This window comes from Pan paniscus, chromosome Y (genome assembly GCF_029289425.2).
Source record: "Pan paniscus chromosome Y, NHGRI_mPanPan1-v2.0_pri, whole genome shotgun sequence".
Lineage (NCBI taxonomy): Eukaryota > Metazoa > Chordata > Mammalia > Primates > Hominidae > Pan > Pan paniscus.
The window spans coordinates 8,883,669-8,908,331 of NC_073273.2; the positions used below are offsets into that span (position 1 = coordinate 8,883,669).

The 24,663-nt window shown below is 42.4% G+C and overlaps 1 protein-coding gene across 1 annotated transcript; it reads left to right on the forward strand.

Moving 5' to 3' along the window:
- Positions 1-18,142: 18,142 nt before the first annotated feature.
- On the forward strand, positions 18,143-24,057 carry LOC129395774 (testis-specific basic protein Y 2). The gene is made up of 4 exons (XM_055107221.1): positions 18,143-18,220; positions 20,280-20,397; positions 23,241-23,346; positions 24,039-24,057. Exons 1-4 carry the CDS (start codon positions 18,143-18,145, stop codon positions 24,055-24,057), a joined length of 321 nt encoding a protein of 106 aa, XP_054963196.1.
- Positions 24,058-24,663: the final 606 nt, after the last annotated feature.

The window sequence follows — 24,663 nt, forward strand, 5'->3', positions numbered from 1 at the left end:
CTCCTCCCTGTGCCAGAGCCACAGAAAGTATATTAACATATCTTTGGCCCAATCTGTAGGTATTTTGGCTCTCATCACTTTGCTTGCTTTCTTTCATGTGTGGTTTTATCATATTACAAAGCTCCATCCCCTAGTTAATGTGACCCTCTTTACTAGCCCCTGCCTAATGAGGGCGTCGTGATATATTACTTCACACAGAACCTAGGTGATGTTAAACTTCTGCCTTGGTTTTGCCCCCCCAAAAATTGGATTATGACATATACCTTGCTTCAGTTCAAAGGCATGATGATCAAGCTTATATTGAGCCAATAGGACATATTTTTCCTCTCATCACTAGGTTTAGGTCAATAGGCAAGTTCTTTCATTGGATATTTGTACAAAGCTCACAGAAGTTTACAGTATTATCTCGTATCATAAATACTTCTTGTGTGGTACAGGGAGTTTCATAACAGGGCTCATCAAAATATTAAGATTGTGACTCTCAACTACACATTGAGGTGAAAGTAAAAGTTGTGACCATCCTATATTTACAAAACTCATTGTTGAGGTCCTCAGTCTAACAAGTGAATACAGTACAAAGTTGGAATTGTAATTTTCGTAAGTGAATCTGGCCACAGGTGGGATGGTGACTCATTTCTGGAGCCGGCTTACAGGCATAATAATGGTCTCATTCCTGAAGCCAGCCTATAAGACAGATGTGGACTGTCATACCTTGGTTTAGGAAAATATCTAATATTGTGAGTCCATAGAAGCATGTAGGCCTCAGAGTGGTTTGCAATGCTCATGCATGCTGTTTAAAGCCTTCAAATGTTGTAGAGGGTCATACAGTGGCCCAGGAAACATGTGAGATTGTGACTGTCAGATACACAGCCAGCTCACAGTTAATGGTGTCACCCTCAAAGACAAAGAGATTTGGCATATTGCTAGGCAGAGTACCAAGGTGTTGAGACATTTTGGCTTAAATTTCTTCCCATGGGTTCATTGTGACATATCGCTGGGTTAGAATTCATAAAAATGTGACTCTTCTGCTTGGACCCTGCCAAAAGAGGATAGTATCACATATCTCTGGACCTATAATCTTGGTGATTTGTCTCTTCTGCCTGTGCCCTGCCCCCAGAGGACATTGTAAAATATCATTTGGCTTAACATCTAGGTCATACTACCTACCTCTCCTGTCTGGGTTCTGCTCACCAAGTCAATTGTAACATACTGCTGATTACAAAACCTAGGGAATATGACTCTCCTTCATATTCCTTGTTAAGAGAGGGGATTATCACATATTGCAGAGCGCAGCACCTAGGTTGAGTGACTCTTGTCTTTTTCTGTCAATCTCCGGATTAATGACATACTATTTCAGTCTGTATCCAGCTGATGTGACTTCAGACTATGCCCAGCCTACAAATGTGATTATACTGTGTAATTGGCTAAGCATCCAAGTGATGTGACTCTTCTGGCTTCTTCCTGCTCATAGGTGGAATTGTGACAAATGCCTGGGTTAAGCACTCCTGCACAATAATAACTCTCATACCTGGACAGAGCCAGTATGTTGTGATTCACTCAGGTTTGTGGCAGGAATATTAAAAGGAAATACCAGGGAACGTAATAAGGAAGAGTCACAAAGCTTTGGAAGGCTGAAAAGTTACATAGCTTGTAATAATTGGACAGGCTTAAGGTGGCCAGTTCTTACTTGAGAATATTAGGTCATAGGGTAAAATGAGGGACAATATAGGCTTCCCCAGTTAAGTCTGTTTATTTTACCTCCATTAACCAGTCTTTGAACCAGTTAGCTCTCTCAGTGGGGAGCTCAACCAGGAAAGTTGCCCCCTAATAGTATTTATTTTAGACCATGGTACCTGACCTTAATCATTTGTAGAACTACTTTCTTAACCATGTTAATTATCCACAATTGTGTTTACTCAAAGCTTCTGTTGTTAATTCTATATTGAAGGAATGCCTGGATTGCAAGCTGCTTAGTGCCAAGTTTGTCATTCTTCACAGGACTCTCCTCAGAGTCTGAGTGGCCTGGGACCCTCAGCTGGACTGGCAAAGCAAAATATCTGTGTCATTCTCACACATGCACAACTGTCATTCTCACACATGCACAGGGCCTACTAATGTAGCCCTTGAATCTCACACATAAAGAAGCAGTCAAAAGCTGAAATAATTACTCTCATAAAGGAATCTGATTCACAGGTGGTTTGGTAACATATGAACTATGATTCAGCACACTGTGGTGATGTGACTTACCAACTGAAACACAATCTGCAAGTGAGAATGGGCTGTCATATATGAATCTGGCTGATTGTTGAGATTGTGACTCCTCTGCTTTGACCCGGCACATAGAAAGTGTTTACTCACATACAGGAAACCAGGACTTTGGTGAGACGTGAAACTTATTTTCGAACCTTTTTGAGAGTGTGATTGGGACAGGTAACTTTGCACAGCACATGAATAATTTGGATCTCTTTTATACACCCAGATCACAGAAGAAATTGTGCCATATGTGGAACAAGCATCTGAGCAATATGTAACACATCCCTTGGCTCTTTCTATGAAGGGCACTATTACATATCACTGGGACCATTACCCAGGTGATGCGAATTATCTGCCTGCAAACTGCCTACCAAGAGAATTGTGTCTTATATGTAGGTCCATTATGTAATTGATGTGACTCCCTTCTATTCCTTTGTCCCTGCATTTACAGTGCATTGTGACACATAACTGGGTACTGCACGCAGGTGAAGTGATTCTTCTATTACGGTTCTGTCAACAGGATTTATGTGACATATTACTTGTTTTACCAGCTAGGTAATGTTTCTTTGCTTTTGCCTGGGCCCTGACCAAAGGGAGATTGTGACATATTGCTGGGCCCAGCACCAATGTGAGGTCACTCTCCAGCTTGGGTACTGCACGTGAGGGCCATTGTGACAAACATCCAGGACAATTGCCCAGGTGAAATGAGCATCCTCTTCTGCCAAAGTCCTGCCCACATAGGGAGTTTTCTAATGTCACTGATGTGAGCATCCAGGTGATGTAACACTTCTGCCAGGATCCTGCCTGCAAGGGGGGTCTGTGACATCTCACTGGACCCCCACCCACATAAGTGATGTAACTTTCTTTCCTTCTCTCTGGCCACAGGTGATATTGTGCTCTATAACTGAGGTCATAACAAAAGCCTAATATCAACTCATATATCTGGAGCCAGAATATGTGCAGTATGATAAGTCTTATTCTTAAACCTTTCCACAAGTTTAACTGTGACATATACTTTTGCCCAGCTCCTGAGTGATTTAATAATTTTGCCTAGGTATAGCCCCAAAATGAGATTTTGACAAATATCTGTGCCAGCCACCTTGGTGATTTGACTGTGCTATCTTAACAATCTCCTCAGGGGGAATGTCACATATTTCTGGACTCATCATCTAGGTTACATGACTCTCTTCTTTGGCCTGTACCCAGCTTCCTTTAGTAATTGTAGCATTTGTAAACACTGCATCTAAATGAGATGACGGTCTTTTCCGGATCCTGTCAACAGGAGGCATTGTGACATATTTCTGGGCACAGGTTTTAGGTAGTATATCTCCCCTCTACTGCCTGGTCACTGCCCACAAATACATTGTGCCACAGAGATAAATCTAGCACACAAGTTTTGAGACATTTTTGAAAAGACCTTGCCTACAAAGAGAATATTGGAATGTTTTTTGCCCAGCCTTTAGGTGACATTGCTCTTCTGCCTGCTTCATAACCAGAGAGGGAATTTTAAGATATACCTAGGCATGCCTATCAGGAATGACAATGACTCTTATATGTGGATTCATCCAATAGAGGATATTTTGACTCTTATGACTAGGTTTAGGGAAATACATGATGTCCTGAATCACCTTCTTGCACAAAGATCACAAAAGATTACAACATTCACACTTACTTTACAAAGTCCTTGGGTTATACAGAAGGAGTCAAAGCAGGTCTTGGAATGCAGGTAAAATTGTGAGTCTTGTGTGCACATCCAGCTGACAGTAGGACTGTTATCATCTCACGTGGATGAAGCCAACTGTCACACTCAAAAAAGGATGTGTGGGGTATTGTAAATCTCATATTTGGAATAGTTGGACAGTGTGATTGTGATATCAATCTTTGCCATGCACCTGTGTAGTTTGCCTCTCCAGGCTTGTTCCAGCATGTATATGGGATTCTGATATCTACCTAGGCCAATCTCAAGGTGATGTGACTCTTCTGCCTGGGCCATTCTCTAAGTAAGGATTGTAGTATATCACTGGATCTTGCCTCCGGGTGATGTTACATTGTTGCCTGCACCATGGCCACCAAAATTATTGTGACATATGCCTGTGTCCACCTGATAGATGATGTAAGTCTCTTCTCTGGAATGTTCTCTGCACAGAGAAAGAATAGCGACATATTGCAAGGCCAGGCACAAAGGCATAGGTGCCTTTTGCCAGAGCCATGCCCAAAAAGGGCATTGTGACATATCTCTGAGCCTGTCATCTAGGTTATGCTGCTCTCCCACTTGGGCCCTGCCAATCTGGAGACTGATATATTTCTAGGCCAAGCACACAGGTGATGTTACTCTTTTGCCTGGGCCATACATTATAGAGGACATTGTCACATATCTCTAGGCCTATTACCTAGGTGAAGCGACTTGCTCCTTGGGCCCTACCCCTATGAAGCATTGTGGCATAAGCAGAGAACCTACTCTGAGGTGATGTAAGCCTCTTGCCTAGCTGACGTCCTAAGAGAGCCTCATGACATATCTCAGGACATATCTCAGGACGCAGCACCCAAATTATGTGGTTCTTCTGCCTGGTGTGCATCCTTATGTTACGCTGTGACATATTCCTAGGGAAGCACCTAGGTGATATGACTCTCCTAATCTGCCTGTGCCATGCCTAGAGGGGCTATGGGGACACATGTCTGAGACCAAGACTGAAGTGATGTGACTCTTTTTTTCTGCCTGGGCCTTCAAAATAAGGATATTGACTCATTGTTGGGCAGAGCACTCAGGATATGTGACTCTCCTCTTTTTCCCGAATGATGCCCACAGAAAGGAATTTTGACCTATTGCAGGGTCCAGCACCCAGGTGATATTACTCTTCTACCTGGGTTCTGCATAAAAAGAAAATTATGGCATATTGCACATTGTTGAACCCAGTATTTTTAAAATTTGACTCCCTGCCTGTGCTGGAGTCAAATATTTTGATGTCTCTTGTGCCCATTAGGTAGGTGCTTTGGCTCTCATGTATGACATATACTTAGGTCCACTTCACAGGCATTATGATGAACTTTATATTGGGATTCACCCAATAAAAGATATTTTGCCTTTCATCATTAGGCTTACTGCAATAGGTTAAATCCTGGGTTGCATATTTGTACCAAGCTCATAGAATCTTTCAACAATAACTTGCATTGTATAAACTCTTTGTTGGTAGAGAGTTGCATAACAGGGCCCAGCACAAAGTTCAGATTATGACTCTAGCTTACACAATCAGTTGAAAATAAAAGTTGTCACCATTCCACATTTACAGTGCCCACTGTTGAGATCTTGAGTCTAGCAAGGGAATACAGCACAAAGTGTGAATTGTGACTTTTATATGTGGATCTGGCCACAGGGAAAACGGTGATTCATTTCTGGACCCAGCTCACAGGCTTAATCATAGGTCTTCCCCCTTAACCCTGTCTGCAGGAGAGATGTTGACTACCAAACCTAGGTTTAGGATAATATGTATGACTGTGAGTCCCTATAAGCATGTAGGCCTCAGAGAGGTTTGCAATTCTCACGCAGGTTTCATAAACCCCACGGGTATTTTAGAGAGTGTAATATATTGGCCCAGCATACACATGAGATTGTGACACTAATATACATGGTCAGCCAAAATTTACAGGTGTTACCCTCAAAGATGAAGATATTGTGTCGTATCACTAGGCCTAGTGCCCAGGTTTTGATACTTTTTGCGTCAAATTCCTTTTCATGAATGCATTGTTACATATCACTGGGACAGAATCATCATAATGTAATTCTTCTCCTGAGCCCTGCAAACAGTGGATGTTATCAAACATCTCTGTGTCTTTCAGCTAAGGAATATGTCTCTCCTGCCAATGTCTTGTCCACAGGTAACATTTTGACATATTGCTAGATATAGCATCTATGTAATATGACTCTACCCTCCTGACTGGATCCTTCCCATTGAAGAAGCTGTTGCAGAACACTGAGTGCAAAACCTAGGTGATATGACTCTCCTCTTTGTTATGGACTCTGCCAAAAGAGGGAAATATAACATGCTATTGAGCCCAGCACCTAGGGGATGTGACTGTCCACTATTTATTCAATCCTGTATATGGTGGGCATATTGACATATTATTTGAGACTGTACCCACCTGATATGACTCTTATGATTGGGTCCTGCCTAAAAGGAGATTATACTGTTTCCCTGATTCAGGACCCAGGTGATGTGACTCTTCTCTTGCCTCTGTCCAAAGGTGAAACTGTGACATAGACCTGGATTCAGCTCATATGCACAATAATAACTCTCATGCCTGGACCCAGCCAGGGGATTTATTTTGATTCCCTTAGACAGTCTTACTACCATGGTTAAATTCCTCAATCTCACGTATGTAAGAATTCATAGAAAAGTACGCTACTCTGTCATATCACATAAAGTCTGAGTGGTACAAAGGATGTCATAACAGGCACCAGTGACCAGGTGCTATTGGGAGTCTTGGACACCCACCCAGCTGACACAATTGTCATTCTCACACATGAACAAAGCCTACAAATCAGATATTAAATCTCACACACATAAGCAGTAGAAATTTTTCTTACTCTCATACATGAATCTGATCCACAGGTGGTTTGGTGACATTTGAAGCATGACTCAGCAGACCTGTGGTGCTTTGACTCTCCTACTGGAACACAATCTTCAAGTGTGAGTGGGGTTTTTGTTATTGTTGTTGTTGTTGTTTTGAGACAGAGTTTTTCTCTTATTGCCCAGACTGGTGTGCAGTGGTGCCATCTCAGCTCACGGCATCCTCCACTTCCTGGGTTCAAGTGATACTTCTGCCTCAGCCTCCTGAGTACCTGGGACTACAGGCACCTGCCACCATGCCCAGCTAATTTTTTCTGTGTTTAGTAGAGGCGGGGTTTCACCATGTTGGCCACTCCTGACCTCAGGTGATCCACCCACCTCGGCCTCCCAAAGTGCTGGGATTACAGGCATGAACCACAGTGCCTGGCCAGAGTTGGGGCTCTTATACATGGATCTTGCCCATTGTTGAGACTGTGACTCCTGTACTTCGACCAAACTGATAGGAGATGTTAACTCTCATACCTGAAGGCAGGACTAGTATGGGACTGTGAAACTTACTTCTGACCATTTTTGAGTGTGTGATTGAGAAACATGGCTTTGCCCAGCCTATGAGTGTTTTGCATCTCTTATCTAGGCCCAGAGGACAGTTGAAATTGCGACATACATTCGCCAAGCACCTAAGCAACGTGTAACACCTTTTTGGGAATGCGACAGAGGGCACTTTTACATATCTCTGGGACCAGCGCCCAGCCGATGTAAAATCTTGGCCTGAAACACAGCTACAAAGAGCATTATGGCTTTTATCTGGCTCTATCATGTAAGTGATGTCATTTCTTTCTACTGCCTTGGTCCTGCACTTATGTTGCCTAGTGACACATAACAGGATACTGCACCCAGGTGATGTGACTCATTTTTGGGTGGAGTTCTGCCAATAGAAAGATTTGTAACATATCACTTCGCTGAGCACCTAGGTGATTTTTTTTCTCTCTTGCCTGAGCCCTGATCACCAGAGAGATTGTAACATATTGCTGAACTCAGCACAAAGGTGGGGTCATTCTCCTGCATTTTCCTGCCCATAGGGACAGTTGTGACATATATCCAGGCAAATTGCCTAGGAGCAGTTTTTCTCCTCTCCTTCCTACGCCTGCCTTGTCCACAGAAGGAATTTAGATATATCACTGAAATCAGCATCCAGGCGATGTGAATCTTCTTCCAGAGTCCTGCCCACAAGAAGGATTGTGACATTTCACTGGACCAGCACCGACTCTGATGATGTGACTTTCCTTTCTTCTCCCTGCCCACAGGTGATAATGTGCCATATACTTGAGAGAAGATAAAAATTATAATAACAACTCCTGTACCTAGAGCCAGAACATTTGCAGGATGGTGACTCTCATCCCTGAACCTTTCCACAGGTGGTGTTGTGACATACACCTTTGCCAAGCTCCTGAGTGATTTAATAATCCTGCCTATTTATAGCCCAGAGATAACAGTTTGATATATACATTGGCCAAAAACCTTGGTGATTTGACTTCCCTGTCTTAACAGTGTCCTCAGAAGGGATCGTAACAAATCTCTGGACCCATCATCTAGGGTATTTGACTTTTCTCTCCTGCATGAACCCTGCTTCCAGTGAAGAGTGTAGCATTTCTAAGCACTGCATTTAAATGACATGACCCTCTTGCCTGGGCCCTTTCAATAGGAGGCATTGGGACATTTCTCTGGGCCCATCATTTAGGTTATATGACTCTCCTCTCCTGTGTGGACACTCTCCAGCAAGGACATTATGCCAACGACCTGGGCCTATGACCAAATTTTGTGGCTTTTCTGTTATGGCCCTTCCTGCAAATAAAATATTGGAACATTTTTGGCTCATGGTTTAGGTGATGTGGTTTTTCTGCCCATTTAATAACCACAGAGAGCATGGGAGCATATACCTAGGCACAACTAACAGCCATGATAGTGACTGTCATATGTGAACCCAGCCAATAGGAGAAATTTTGACTTTTATAACTAGGTTTAGGAACATAAGTGATGTCAATAATCTCTTCCTGGTAAAAATGTCACAGAAGACTACAACACTCACACATGTTTTGTTACACCCTTGTGTTGTATAAAGAATGCCATAACAGGGCCTAGCACACCGAGAAAATTGTCAGTCTCATATGCAAACCCAGCTGACAGCAAGAACTTTCACCATCATAGACGGATGAAGGCAACTCTTCTACATGAAAATAGGGCATGTGCGGTATTGTAAATCTAATTTCTAGAATTTTATTCCATCATGACTGTGATACAAATCTTTGTCATGCACCATTGTGATTTCATTCTTAAGACTGGTTGAAGCCTACATATAAAATTTTGAGATCTCCCAGGGCCAGCCTTGAAGTGGTTTGACTCTTCTCCCTGGGCCCTGCTCTCAGTAAGAATTTTGACATCACTGGATGCAGTAACCAGGTAATGTTATATTCTTGACTGCACCATGACACAGACATCGTTGTGACATATTACTGTGTCCGTCACTTAAAAGATGTAACTCTCCTCTCTGGAATGGGCAGTGCACATAGGATAGGATAGTCACATATTCATAGGCCAGGCACACAGGTGATGATACTTTTTTTTTTTTTTTGCAAGGGCCATGCCCAACAGAAGGCATTTTGACATATCAAAGGGCCTATCATGCAGGTAATATGACTCTTCTGCTTGGGATCTGCCCATCTGAAGAGTGACACATTGCTAGGCCAGACACAAAGGTGATGGTACTGTTCAGCCAGGGACAGGCTTTAAGAAAAGCTTTATGACTGGGCATGGTGACTCACACCTGTAATCCCAGCACTTTGGGAGGCCGAGGCGGGTGGATCACGAGGTGAGGAGATCGAGACCATCCTGGCTAACACGGTGAAACCCCATCTCTACTAACAATACAAAAAATAAGCCAGGTGCCATGGCAGGTGCCTGAAGTCCCAGCTACTTGGGAGGCTGAGGTGGGAGAATGGCGTGAACCCAGGAGTCGGAGCTTGCAGTGAGCCGAGATCGTGCCACTGCACTCCACTCTGGGCAACAGAGCGAGGCTCCATCTCAAAAAAAAAGAAAAAAGGAAGAAAGAAAAGAAAAGCTTTGTGACATATCTCTATGCCTATCACCTAGGTGATGTGACTTCCTGCTTGACCCTGCCCACATGGAGCATTGTGACATATGTGTGGAACCTGCAGTTAGGTGATGTAACTCTCTTGACGGGGTCCTTTTCTAAGGGGGGCTTGTGCATATCTCAGGACCCAGGACCATGTGATATGGTATTCAGCCTTGTTTTTTCCCACATATTAAAGTGTGACATATACCTAAAGAAGCACCTAGGTGCTTTTTCTGCCTGATCCCTGCCTACTGGTGACATTTGGCCATATCTCTGAGCACATAACCTATCTGATGTGACTCTCTTATTCTGTCTGCGCTTTGACAATAAGAAGACTGTGAAATGTTAATGAGCCCAGCACTTAGGTAACGTAATTCTTGTCTGGTTGCTGAACAACCCCCACAAACAAGACTTTTGCTGTATTTCAGGGCCCAACACCTGGATGATGTTACTCTTCTGCCTAGGTCATGCGTAAAGAGGGAATTAGGGCATATTGCTTGGCCCAGTCCCCTAATGATATGACTCTCCTGCTTGTGCCAGAGCCACAGAAGGTATTTTGATATATCTTGTTCCCTTTCTGTACGTGTTTTGGCTCTCATAACTTTGCTGGTATTCTTCCACGTGTTGTTGTAGCATATTGCTGGTTCCAGCCCCCAGTTAATGTGACACTCTTTCCTAGGCCCTGCCTAGGTAGAGTATTGTGACATATTGCTTGGAACAGCACCTAAGTGATGTTAACCTTCTGCCTAGATTTTGCCCACAAATGGGGTTATGACAGATACCTTGATTCAGTTCAAAAACATGATGATCAAGCTTATATCAGGATTCAGCCAACAGGAGATATTTTGCCTTGCATTGCTAGGTTTACATCAATAAGTTAGTCCCTTCATTGCATATTTATACAGAGCTCAGAGAAATTTACAACACTGATTCATATCATAAAACCTTCCTGGGTGGTACAGAGATATTTATGACAGATCCCAACAAAAAATTGAGATTGTGAATCTCCACTACACATTCAAATGAAAGTAAAAGTTGTTATCTTCTCACATTTACAAATCTCATTGTTAAGGTCCTGAGTCTAACAAGTGAATACAGGACCAAGTTGGAGTTGTGATTTTCAAAAGCTAATCTTGTCACGGGTGGGATGGTGACTCATATCTGGTCCCAGGTCACAGGCTTAAAAACGGTCTCGTCTCTGAAGCCAGCCTAGAGAAGAGATGTTGAGAGTCATACCTTGGTTTAGGGCAATATGTAAGATCATGAGTTCATATAAGCATGTGGGCCTCAGAGAGGTTTTCAACTCTCAGGCATGTTGTATAGTGTTCTCAGATATTGCAGAGAATATCATACAAGGGTCAGCACACACATGAGATTGTGACTGTCATATAAACAACTAGCTAACCATTAATTGTGTCACCCCTAAAGGTGAAGAGATTGTGTCATATCACTTGGCGTCATACCCCAGTGTTGAGACATTTTTGTTTAAATTCATTTCCAAAAGGGCATTGTCACATATCACTGAGTCAGAATAATGATAATGGCCTTGAAAACAGGGGATATTTTCACACACCTCCAAGCCTATTGGCCAGGTGATATGTGTCTCCTGCCAGTGCATTGCCCACAGGGGACATTGTGATATATCACTAGATACAGCATCTAGGTAATACTCCTGCCTGGAACCTGTCCACCAAATAAATTGTGACCTACAACTGAGTGCAAAACCTAGGTGACATGACTCTCCTATTTGTCCTGGACTCTGCCAAGACAGGGAGTTACTACATATTGCTGAGCCCAGCACCCAGGTGTTGTGATTCTTTTTTTACTTTTATTTTTCATCAAATCTGTCTACATTGGGCATGGTGACATATTACGTGAGGCTCTACCCAGGTGATGTGGCTCTTCAGCCTGATTTCTGCTCACATGTTAGATTGTGACATACAACTAGGAAAGCACCTAGGTATATGACTCTCGTTTTCAGCCCATGCTCTGCCCTACTGGGACAGTGTGATCTATCTCTGAGCCAAAGACCTAAGTGAAGTGACTCTCTTCTTCAGTCTGGTCTTTGCAGTGAGGGCATTGTGACATATTGCTGAGCCCAGCACTCAGATTTATTGACAGCTATTTCTCTTGAACCATGCAAACAAACAGAAATTTTGACCTATTGCAGGGCTCAGCACACATATAATGTTACTCTTTTGCCTGGATTTTGCGTACACGGAGAATTATGGCATATACTAATATATAATAATAGCACGCTAAAAATGTGACTATCATGCTTTCCTGCAGCTACAGAAGGCATTTTGACATATACTGAGCTTATTCTGTAGATGTCTTGGCTCTGATTTTTTGCCTGTTCTTTTTCTACATATGGGATTGTGTCATATTGCTGTGTCCAGTACCCAGTTAATATGACTTAATTCCTATACGCTGCCTAGAGATGGCATTGTGGCATGATGCTTGGCACAGCACAGTGATGTTACACCCCTGCCTAGTTTTGGCCCACAAATAGGATTATGACATATACCTTACTTCAGTTCACAGGCATGATGGTCTAAACTACACTGGGAATCAGCCAAAGAAGATATTTTGCCTTTTATCACTAGAACAAGGGAAATAGGTGAGGTTGTGGGTTGCACATTTGTACCAAACTCAAAGACCTTTACAACACTAACTCATAAGGTATAAATATGTGGAGTACAGAGAGTTTCATGACAGGGAATAGCAAAAATTCAGACTGGGATTCTCGATTACACAACCAAGTAAAAGCAAACGTTGTCACTATTCCATATGTCCAAACCTCACTGTTAAGGTCTTGAGTCTAACAAGTGAATACAGTACAAAATCAGAATTGTGACCTTCATATGTGGATCTGGCCACAGGTGGGATGGTGACTCATTTCTGGATCCAGCTTACAGGCATAATAAAGTGTCTCATCCCTGAACCCAAACTGCAGAAGAGATGTTGACTAGTATACCTGAGTTTAGGGTAATATGTAAGATCATGAATCCATACAAACATGTAGGCCTCAGATTGGTTTGCAACTCTCACACATGCTGTATAAAGCCTTCAAATGTCACAGAGTGTCAATCAACAGCCCAGGAAACACATGAAATTGTTATGTTCATATAGACAGCCAGTTCACAGTTAATGGTGTCAGCCTCAAAGGCAACAAAATTTGGTATATTACTAGGCAATGTACCCACCTGTTGAGACATTTTGGCATAAATTCTTTCCCACAGGTGCACTGTGACGTATCACTGGGTTCATATCATTATAATGTGACTCTTCTGTCTGGACCCTGCCAACAGGGTATATTATCACATATCTCTGGACCTATAAGTAGGGGAATTTTTCTCTCCTGCATGTTCCCTGCCCCCAGAAGACATTGGAAAATATTAACTTAACATCTAGGTCACATGATTCTACTCTCCTGCCTGGGTCCAGCTCACCAAAGAAGTTGTGACATACCACTGATTGCAAAATCTATGTGATGTGGCTTTCCTTCATATTCTAGACTCTTCCAAGCCAGCAGATTATTACAGTTTGCAAAGCCCAGCACTTAGGTAGAGTAGAGTGACACTCCTCTTTTTCTTTTTTTCCTGGCAATAGTGTGCTTGGTGACATAATCTTTGAGGCTGTCACATCACCAAGATTATATTGTATCACTGGACCAGCATAAACCTGACACTTCTGACTATGCCCAGCCTTCAAATAATACTACACTGTATAATTGGCTCAACACCCAGGTAATGTCACTTTCCTTTCTTGTCCCTGCTCACAGGCCAAGTTTTGACATATATCTGGGTTAAGCACACATGCAGAATAATAACTCTCATACCTGGACCCAGCCAGTAGAGATAATTGACTCTCATAGCCAGTCTCACGACAATGGGTTATGTCCTGAGTTTTTCAATTGTATGAAGTTCACGAAGGATTATAACACTCAGGTATATCATATACAGCCTTAATTGTACAATGAGTGTCATAAGAGAGGCCAGAAATGAAGTGAGAATGGGACTTTTAAATGCACACCCAGCTGACATGATTGTCATTCTCACACGTGAACAGGGCGTAGGAATGGGATACTAATCTCACACATAAAAAACAGTCAAATGTTTAAATAATTACTCTTACACATAGATCTGATTCACAGGTGGTTTGGTAAAGTTTGAACCATGATTCAGCACACCTGTGGTGTTGTGTCTTCCCTACTGGAACACAGTCTTCAAGGGGGATTGGGGCTCCTATACATGAATCTTGACCATTGTTGAGATTGTGACTCCTCTACTAAGATCTACCTCATAGAAAGAGTTGGCTCAGGTACAGGAAACTAGGTGTTGTGTGGCATGTGAAACTTATTTCCAAACATATCTGAGAGTGTGATTTGGACAGGTAACCATGTCCAGCACATGAATAATCTGACTCTCTTTTCTAGGCCCAGAACTCGGATGAAATAGTGCCATATGTTGGACAAGCACCTAAGAAATATGTAATACCTTCTTTGGCCTTGTCTGCAAAGGGCACTTTCATATATCACTGGGACCATCACCCAGGTGATGTGAATTATCTGCCTAAAACCTGCCTACAAGAAGAATTGTGTTTTATATCTACATCCACCATGAATTGATGTGACTCCCTTCTACTGCCTTGGCCCTGCCCTTACAGTGCATTTTGACATATAAGCAGAAACTGTGTCCAGGAGATCATTGTCCTTTTTGGGTTCTGCCAACTGGAACATGGTAACATATCACTTAGCTCAGAATGTAGGTGATGTTTCCTCGCATTTTCCTAGCCCTGACCACAGGGAGATTGTGACATATTTCTGGGTCCAGCACCTTTGTGAGGTCACTCTCCAGCCTTGGTAATGCACATAAGAAGCATTGTGACAAATAGTTAGGCCAATTGCCCAAGTGAAGTGAGTGTCCTCTCTAGCAAAAATCCTGCCCAGAGAAGAGGTTTTGATATTTCACTGACACCAGCATCCAGGTGATTTGACTCTTCTGCCAGGGTCCTGTCCACAAGGTAGACTGTGACTTCTCACTGAATCCACACCCATGTAGCTGATGAGATTTTCTTCTCTTCTCTCTGGCCACTGCCGATATTGTGCCTTATACAAGAGACCATAAATAAAAGCCTAATAACAACACATATATCTGGAGCCAGGACATGTGCAGCATGGTGACTCTTAGTCTTAAAGCTATATACAAGTGTAACTGTGACATATACCTTTACCCAGCTCCTTAGTGATGTAATAATTCTGCATAGGTATAACATCAAAATGAGATTTTGACAAATCCTTGGTATAAGCATCTTCATGATTTGACTGTGTTATCTTAATAATATCCACAGGCGTGATTGTAACATATTTCTGGCCCATCACATAGGTTACATGACTGTTCTCTCCCACCTGTACATGATTTTCTTTGGTAACTGTATTATTTCTAAACACTGTATCCAAATGATATGACTCTCTTGCCTGGGCCCTGTCAAGAGGAGGCATAGTGACATATTCTGGGTTCCATCATTTACCTGATATAGCAGCTCTCCTCTTCTGCTTGGACACTGCCAATAAGGGACACTGTGCCACCAAGCTGGATCTAGCACACAATTTATGTGGCATTTCTACAGGATCCTGCCTACAAAGAAAATATTGGAATATTTCTGGCCAAGAATTTAGGTGATGTGATTGTTCTGCCTGCTTCATAACCACAGAGAGTAATATTTGTACACAGAGAGTTGCATATTTGTACAAAGTCCAAAGATTACAACACTAACTTATATTGTATAAACTCATTGGTGGTAAAAACTTTCATAACAGGGCCCAGTAGAAAGTTCAGATTTGGAGTACTGATTATACACCCTGGTAAAATTAAAAGTTGTCACCAACCTACATATACAATGCACACTGTGGAATACGGCACAAAGTTGCAATTGTGAATTTATATGTGGATCTGTCTGGAGGTGGGATAATAATGGGTCTTCTCCTTTAACCCTACATATAAAAGAGATGCTGACTATCAAACCTGAATTGAGGGCAATATGTAAAATTGTGAACCCATATGAGCATGCAGGTCGCTGAGAGGTTTACAACTCTCATGCAGGTTTTATAAAGCCCTCGGATGTAAAGAGTGTCATACATTGGCCCAGCATACATATGAGATTGTGACTCTAATATTCAAGCTTAGCTGAAAGTTAAAGGTGTCACCCTAAAAGATGAGGAGAGTGTGTGTTATCACTAGGCCTGGTAACCAAGTGTTGAGAATTAGGGCTTAAATTTTGCCCATAGGTGCATTGTGAATTATCACTGGGTCAGAATCCTAATAATGTGAAACTTCTTCTTGGACCCAGGCAACAGGAGATATTATCACGTATCTCTGGGCCTATCAGCTAGGTGATGTGGTGTCTCTCATGCCAGTGCCCTGCCACAGTGGACACTGGGACATATCACTATAGTATCTAGGTAATGTGACTCTCCACTCCTGCCTGGATTCTGGCCACTGAAGAAATTGTGACATACCACTGAGTGCAAAACCTAGGTGATGTGACTCTCTTCTTTGTCTTGGACTCTGCCAGTGAGCTTTGTCTTGGACTCTGCTAATGAGGAAATAATAAAATATTGCTGAGCCCATCACCTAGGGGCGTGACAATCCTCTATTTTTCAATCCAGGGTTTAGTGGTCATGATAATATTATCTGAGACTGTATCCAGGTGATATGACTGTTCTGACTGGGTCCTGACTAAAAAGGAAATTATAACGTATCCCTTGCTCAGCACCCAGATAATGTAACTCTTCTCTCTTGTCTCTGTCCAAAGGTGAAATTGTGATGTATACCTGGATTCAGCTCATATAATAACTGGATTCAGCACAATAATAACTCTCATACCTAGACCTAGCCAGTGGGAGATATTTGACTTTCACAGGCAGTCTTAAGGCCATGGGTAAAGTCCTAGATCTCCCACCTGTAATAATTTACAGGAAATTATACTTCTCAGGCGTATCATATAAAGCCTGAATGTTACGAAGAGTTTCATAACAGGTATCTGCAACCAGGTTCCATTGTGACTCTTGGATGCATAGACAACTGACATGATTTTCATCTTCACACATGTACAGAGCCTACAAATGAGGTAGTAAATCTCACACACATAAGCAGTTGAAGCTTGAAATTGTTACTCTCATACATGAATCTGATCCATAGGTGATTTGGTGATGTTTGAACTATGATTTAGTCAAACTGTGGTACTTTGACTTTGCTACTGGAACACAATCTTCAAGTGGGATTGAGACTCTTCTATGTGGATCTTTCCTATTTTTGAGATTGTGACACCTGTACTTCAACCCAACTTATAGGAGGTGTTGACTCTCATACCCAAATCCAGGACTTGTGTGGGACTGTGAAACTTATTTCTGAACATTTTTGAGTGTGTAACTGAGAAGTATAACTTTGCACAGAATCTGAGTGTTTTGACTCTCCTTTCTAGGCCCAGAGCACAGTTGAAATTGTGACTTACATGCACCAAGCACCTAAGCAATAAGTAACATCTTTTTTGGTAATGAAACGTAGGGCACTTTTACATATCACTGAGATCAGCACTTGGCTGATGTGAAATCTTGGCCTGAAGCCTGCCTACAGAGAGCACTGTGGTTTTTATATAAGTTGGTTACTTAAGTGACATGACTTCCTTCTACTGTCTTGGCCCTGCACTTCTGGTGGATTGTGACACGTAACTAGGTACTGCACCCAGGTGATGTGACTTTTTTGGAGAATGAAGTTTCTGCCAATAGGAAGCTTTGTAACGTATTACTTGGCTCAGCAACTAGGTGATATTTCTTTTCTCTTGCCTGTGCCCTGACCGCCAGAGAGACTGTGACATGTTGCTGAACCTAGCACCAAAGCGAGGTTACTCCCCTGCCTTGATCCTACACCTAGGGGCCATTGTGATGTATATTCAGGCCAATTGCCTAAGTGAAGTTTGTCTTCTCTCCTGCCTAAGTTCTGCTCACACGGGGGATCTTATATGTCACTGAAACCAGCATCCGGATGATGTGACTCTTCTATCAGAGTCCTAGCCACAAGGACAATTGAGACATTTCACTGGACCAGCATCCACTAAGGTGATGGAACTTTCCTTTTTCTCTCTGCCCACAGGTGATATTTTTCCATTTACCCGAGACCAGATAAAAAGCCTAATGATGACGCTTGTCCCCAGAGCCAGGACACGTGCAGGACAGGATCATTACTCTCATCCCTGCCCCAGATTTTCACAGGTACTATTGTGATATACACCTTTGCCCAGCTCCTGAGTGATTTAATAATCCTGCCTTGTTATAGCCCGCAGATGACATTTGGACCTATACCTTTGCCAAGAACCTTTGTGATTTTACTCTTGTGTCCTAACAGGTTCTCAGAAGTGATCATAACATATCTCTGGAGCCATTGTCTAGGTTACATGACTCTCCTCTTCTGCATGAACCCTGCTTCCCGTGAAGAGTAGCATTTCTAAGCACTGCACCCAAGTGACATGAGTCTCTTGTCTGGGCTTTTTAAAGGGGGGGCTTTGTGATATCTCTCTGGGCCCTTCATTTAGGTGATATGACTCTCCTCTACTGCCTGGGCACACTCCACAAAGGGCATTATGCCACAGAGCTGAGTCTAGCACCTAAGTTTTGTCATATTTCTGTTAGGGCCCTCTCTACAAAATAAAGTTGGGGTATTTCTGGCTTAGGATTTAGGTGATGTCGTTTTCTGCCTGTTTAATTACCACAGATGAGATGGCGCCATATCTGTAGACACATCTAAAATACATGATAAGGACTCTCATATGTGAACCCAGCCAATAGGAAACATTTTGACTCTTATAACTAGGCTTAGGGAGATAAGTGATATCCAGGATCTCCTTCTGGTAAAAAGGTCACAGAAGATTACAACATTCACACATATTTTATAACATCCTTGTGTCGTATAGAGAGAGTCATAACAGGGCCTAGCACATGGAGAAAATTGGGATTCTCATATGCACATTCAGCTGACAGTAACAGCTTTCACCATTACAGATGATGAAGGCAATTGTCCCACATAAAAATAGAACACACCTGATATTGTAAATCTAATCCCTAGAATTTTATTCCATCATGACTGATATAAATCTTTGCCAAGTGCCTGTGTGAGTTCACCCTTCAGATTGGTTCCAGCCTACCTATGGGATTTTGATATCTACCTAAGCCAACCTTGAAGTGACGTGACTCTTTTGCCTGGGCCCTCCACTCAGAATTATAACATCATTGGATCCAGCACACAGGTGACGTTACATTCTTGCTTGCGCCATGCTCGCAGACATCATTGTGACATATTGCAGTGTCCATGAGTTAGAAGATGTCACTCTCCTCTCTCGAAAGGGCCTTGAACACTGGGCAAAATAGTGACCTGTTTCTAGGCCAGGCACACAGGTAATAATGCTCTTTTCCCAGGGCTATGCCCAAAAAAGGGCACTTGACATATCACAGGACCTATCATGTAGGTGATATGGCTCTTCTGCTTGAAACTTGCCCAATTGAATAGTGACATACTGCTAGGCCAGGCACAATGGTGATGGAACTCTTTTGCCAGGGCCATGCTTACAAAAATGCTTTGTCATGTATATCTGGGCCTATCACCAAGGTGATGTGACTTCCTGCTTGGTCCTGCCCACATGAAGTATTGAGACATAAGCATGGAATCTGCACCTAGGTGACTTAACTCTCTTGCCTGGGTCCTTTGCTAAGAGGGACTCGTGAATATCTCAGTACACAGGACCACATGATGTGGCTCTTCAACCTGATTTTCACCCACATATTAAATTGTGACATATAGCTAAAGAAGCATCTAGGTAATATGACTCTTCTTCTGTCTGAACCCAGCCTACTGGTGATATTGGGCCATATTTCTAAGCCCGTGACCTAAGTGATGTGACTCTATTTTTGTCTAGGGCTTTACAATGGTGAGATTATGAGATATTGATGAGCTCAACATTTAGGTAATGTGACTCTCATCTTGTAACTGAACAATGCCCAGGAACAGATCTTTTGCCCTATTTCAGGGCCCAGTACCCAGATGAAGCTGCTCTTCTGCCTAGGTTGTGCATAAAGAGGAAACTGTGGCATATTTCTTGGCCTAGAACCCTAATGATGTGACTCTCCTGCTTGTGCCAGGACCGCAGAAGGTATTTCGACATATCTTTGGCCCATTTTCTAGGTGTTTTCACTCTTACCACTTTGCTGAATTTCTTCCACGTGTGGTTGTATTACATTGCTGACTCCAGCCTGCAGTTAATGTGGCCCTCTTTCCTAGGCGTTGCTTACAGAGGGCATCATGACATATTGCTTGACAAAGAACCTAAGTGATGTTAATATTCTGAATAGGTTGCTAAAAAATGGGAATGTGAGAAATACCTTGCTTCAGTCCAAAGGTATGATGATCAAGCTTATGTTGAGATTCAGCCAATAGGAGAGATTTTTCCTCTCACCACCAGGTTTAGGTCAAAGAGTCAGGTTACTCATTGCACATTTCTACAAAGCTCACAGTAGTTTACAACACTAACTCATGTAATAAAAATTTCCTGGGTGATACAAACAGTTTCTTAACAGTGCCCAGCAAACAGTTAAGATTATGATTCTTGACTGCACACTCAGATGAAAGTAAATTTTTACCATCCTACATCTACAAAGCCCATTGTTGAGATCCTGAGTCTAAGCGAATACACCACAAAGATGGAATTGTGACTTTCATAAATGAATATGGCCGCAGGTGGGATGGTGACTCATTTTTGGAGCCAACTCTCAGTCATAATAATGATCTCATCCCTAACACCAGTCTATAGGAGAGATGCTGACTGTCATACCTGGGTTTAGGGCAATATGCATAATCATAATTCTGTAAATGCCTGAAGGCCTCAGAGAGGATTGCAACTCTCATGCATATTGCATAACATTCTCAGATATTATAGAGAGTGTCATACAATGGCAAGCACACACATAAGATTGTGACTCTCTTATACACAGATAGCTAACATTTAATGGTGTCACCCTTAAAGATGAGGAGATTTTGTCATATATCTTGCCCTAGTAGCTGGTGTTGATAACTTTTAGTTTAAATTTCATTCCATTAGGGCATTGTTACATATTACTGGGTCAGAATCAAAATAATGTGACTCTTCTTCCAGGGCCCTGCAAACAGAGGATATTTTCCCATATCTCCAGGTCTATTGGCTATGTAATATGTCTCTCCTGCCAGTACCTTGCCCAGAGGAGACACTGACATATTGCTGGATTTAGAATATAGGAAATTTGACCCATCTTTACTGCCTGGATCCTCCTCACTGAAAAAATTGTCATATACCATTGAGTGCAGAGCCTAGGTGACAGAAGTCCCCTTTTTTTCCTGGACTCTGTCAAGAGAGGGAATTGTTACATATCGGTGAGCAGAGCACCCACGTGGTGTCATTATCTATTTTTATAAGAAATCTATCTATGCTGGGGATGGTGACATATTACTTGCAGTTGTACCCAGGTGATGTGGCTCTTCTGCCTGGTTTCTGCCCGTGGGTAAGGTTTTTGGCATATAACTAGGGAAACATTTAGGTGATATGAGTCTCCCTTTCTGCCTGGGCCCTGTTTATTGGGGACACTGGACTATATCTCTGAGCCCATGAACTAAGGGAAGTGACTCTCTTTTTCTGCTGGGTCTTTACAATGGAGAGATTGTGATATATTGCTCAACCTAGCAATCAGGTTATTTGATTCACCTTTTTTTTTAATCTCAAATCATGCCCACTAACAGAAATTTTGGACTATTGCAGGGCCCAGCACCCAGATAATGTTACGCCTTTATGTGGGTCCTGTATGTAGAGAATATTATAACATACTGCTGGGCCCAGCATCCTGAAAATATAAAACTCATGACTTTGCTGGAGCCAGAGAAGGTATTTTCACAGATCCTGGGCCCATTATGTAGGTGTTTTGGCTCTTATCTTTTTGCTGTTTTTTTTTTTCACTTTTGTTTTTGTCTGTTTCCACATAATGGATTGTTTCATATTGCTGAGTCCAGAACTCAGTTAACATGACTCTAATTCCTATATGTTACCTAGAGAGGGCACTGTGGCATGTTGCTTGGCACAACACCTAAGTGATGTTACCCTCGGGCCTACATTTTTTGCTCACAAATGGGACTATGACTTCAGTTCACAGGCATGATGGTCAAATTTATACTGAGATTCAGCCAATAGGAGATATTTTGCCTTTCATTGCTAGGCTTTGGGCAATACATAAAGTCTGGGTTGCATATTTGTACCAAGCTCACAGAGCTTTACAACACTAACTCATAATGTATGAACTTCTTTGTTGGTATAGAGAGTTTGGTGATAGGGACCAGTGAAGAGTTCAGTTTGAGATTCTTGATTACACACCCAGGTAAAAGCAAGTGTTGTCATCGTTCTACATGTCCAAAGGCCATTGTTAAGAACCTGAGTTTTACAAATGAATGCAGTGCAAAGTTGGAATTGTGACTTTCGTATGTGGATCTGGCCACAGGTGGGATTGTGACTTATTTCTAGATCCAGCTCACAGGCATAAAAATGAGTCTCATTTCTAACCCAGCCTATAGAGGAGATGCTGACTATTATACCTGGGTTTAGGGGAATATGTAAGATCATGAATCCATGTGAATATGTAGGCCTTAGAGTGGTTTGAAACTCTCATGCGTGATGTATAAAGCTTTTGAAAATTGTTGAGAGTCATGCAACGGCCCAGGATACTAGTGAAATTGTTACTCTCATATACACACCCAGCTCAGAGTTTATAGTGTCACTCTCAAAGACAAGGGGATTTGGCCTATTAATAGGCATAGTGCTTAGGTGTTGAGACTATTTGGCTTAAATTCCTTTCCTTGGGTGGATTGTAACATATCACTGTGTTAGAATCATAGTGTGACTCTTCTGTCTGGACCCTGCCAAAAGGGGATATTATCACGTATCTATGGGTCTATAAGCTAGAGGATTTGTGTCTTCTGACAGTGTCCTGCACCCAGAAGACATTGTGAAATATTGTTTGGCTTAACAGCTAGGTAATGTGACTCTCACCTCCTGCCTGAAGCTTGCTCAGCAAACAAATTGTGACATACCGCTGATTGAAAAACCTACATGATGTGACTCACCTTCATATTCTAGACTCTACCAAGAGAGAGGGTTGTTACATATTGCAGAGTCCAGCACATACGTGGACTGACTGTCCTCTCTTTTTTCTTCCCTGTCCATAGTGGGCTTGCTGACATATTATGTGAAACTGTACCCGGGTGAAGTGACTCTTCTGACTAGGCCCAGCATACAAATGAGATTATGCTGTATCACTGGTTCAGTGTCGAGGTGAGTTGACTCCCTTTCCTTGTCCCTGCTTACAGGTGAAATTTTGACACATACCTGGGTTAAGCACGCATGGACAACAATAACTCTCATACCTGGACCCAGCCTGTAGGAATATTTTGACTCTCATAGCCAGTCTCATGGCCATGGGTAAAGCCCTGTGTTTTTCACTTGTATAAAAGTCACGAAGGATTATAATACTCAGGTATATCATATAAAGCATTAATGGTGCAAAGAGTGTCATAACAGAGACCAGCAACCAGGTAAGAATATGACTCTTGTATGCACACTTCACTGAAATGATTGTCATTCTCGCATATTAACAGGGTCTAGGAATGAGGGACTAAATCTCACACATAAAAAGCAGTCGATGTTTGAAATAATTACTCACCTACATGGACCTGATCCACAGGTGGTTTGTTAACATTTGAACCAGGATTCAGCACACCTGTGGTGCCATGACTCCCCGCCTGGACCACAATGTTCAAGGGGGATTGCGGTGCTTATACATGAATCTTGCCCATTGTTGAGATTTTGACTCCTCCATTTTGATCCAACTTACAGAAAGAATTGACTCACATACACAAAACCAGGACTTGTGTGGGATGTGAAACTTATTTCTGAACATATATGAGAGTGTCACATTGGGACAGGTCACTTTGTCCAGCAAATGAATAATTTGACTCCTTTTCTAGGCCCAGATCACAGAAGTAATTGTGCCATATGTGGAACAAGCAGCTAAGCAATAGATAACATCCATCATGACTCTGCCTTCAAAGGGAAATTTTACATATGTCAGTGGGACGATCAACCAGATGATGTGAGTTATCTGCCTGAAACCTTTCTACAAAAGGAATTTTGTTATATATCTAGGTCCATCCTGTAAGTGATGTGACTCTCTTCTACTTCCTCGGCCATGCACTTACAGGGCATTGTGACAAAGAACTGGGTACTGCATTCAAGTGATGTGATTCTTCTTTTGGGTTCTGCCAACAGGAAGCATTGAACATATCACTTGGCTCAGTACCTAGGTGATGTTTCTTCACTTTCGCCTTGGCCCAGACCACAGGCAGATTGTGACATATTTCCTGGGACAAACACCTATGTGAGGCCACTCTACAGTTTGGTTACTGCACAGAATAGACATTGTGGCAAACATCTAGGCCAACTGCCTTTGTGAAGTGAGTCTCCTCTCTTGCCAAAGCCCTGCCCAGAGAGAGGGTTTTGATATGTCACTGAAATCCAGGCGCTGTGACTCTTCCACCAGGTTCCTACCCACAAGGTGAATAGTGATGTCTCAGTGGCCCAGACCCACATAGG

Bases quoted from the DNA above. Each gene is read 5' to 3' on its own strand.
- LOC129395774 (XM_055107221.1), top strand. From the start codon at position 18,143: ATGATGACGCTTGTCCCCAGAGCCAGGACACGTGCAGGACAGGATCAT. The intron at 18,221-20,279 runs GTACTATTGTGA...CCTCTTTCCTAG, and splicing joins CCTGCCCCAGATTTTCACAG to GCGTTGCTTACAGAGGGCAT. The intron at 20,398-23,240 runs GTATGATGATCA...CCCTGTCCATAG, and splicing joins TACCTTGCTTCAGTCCAAAG to TGGGCTTGCTGACATATTAT.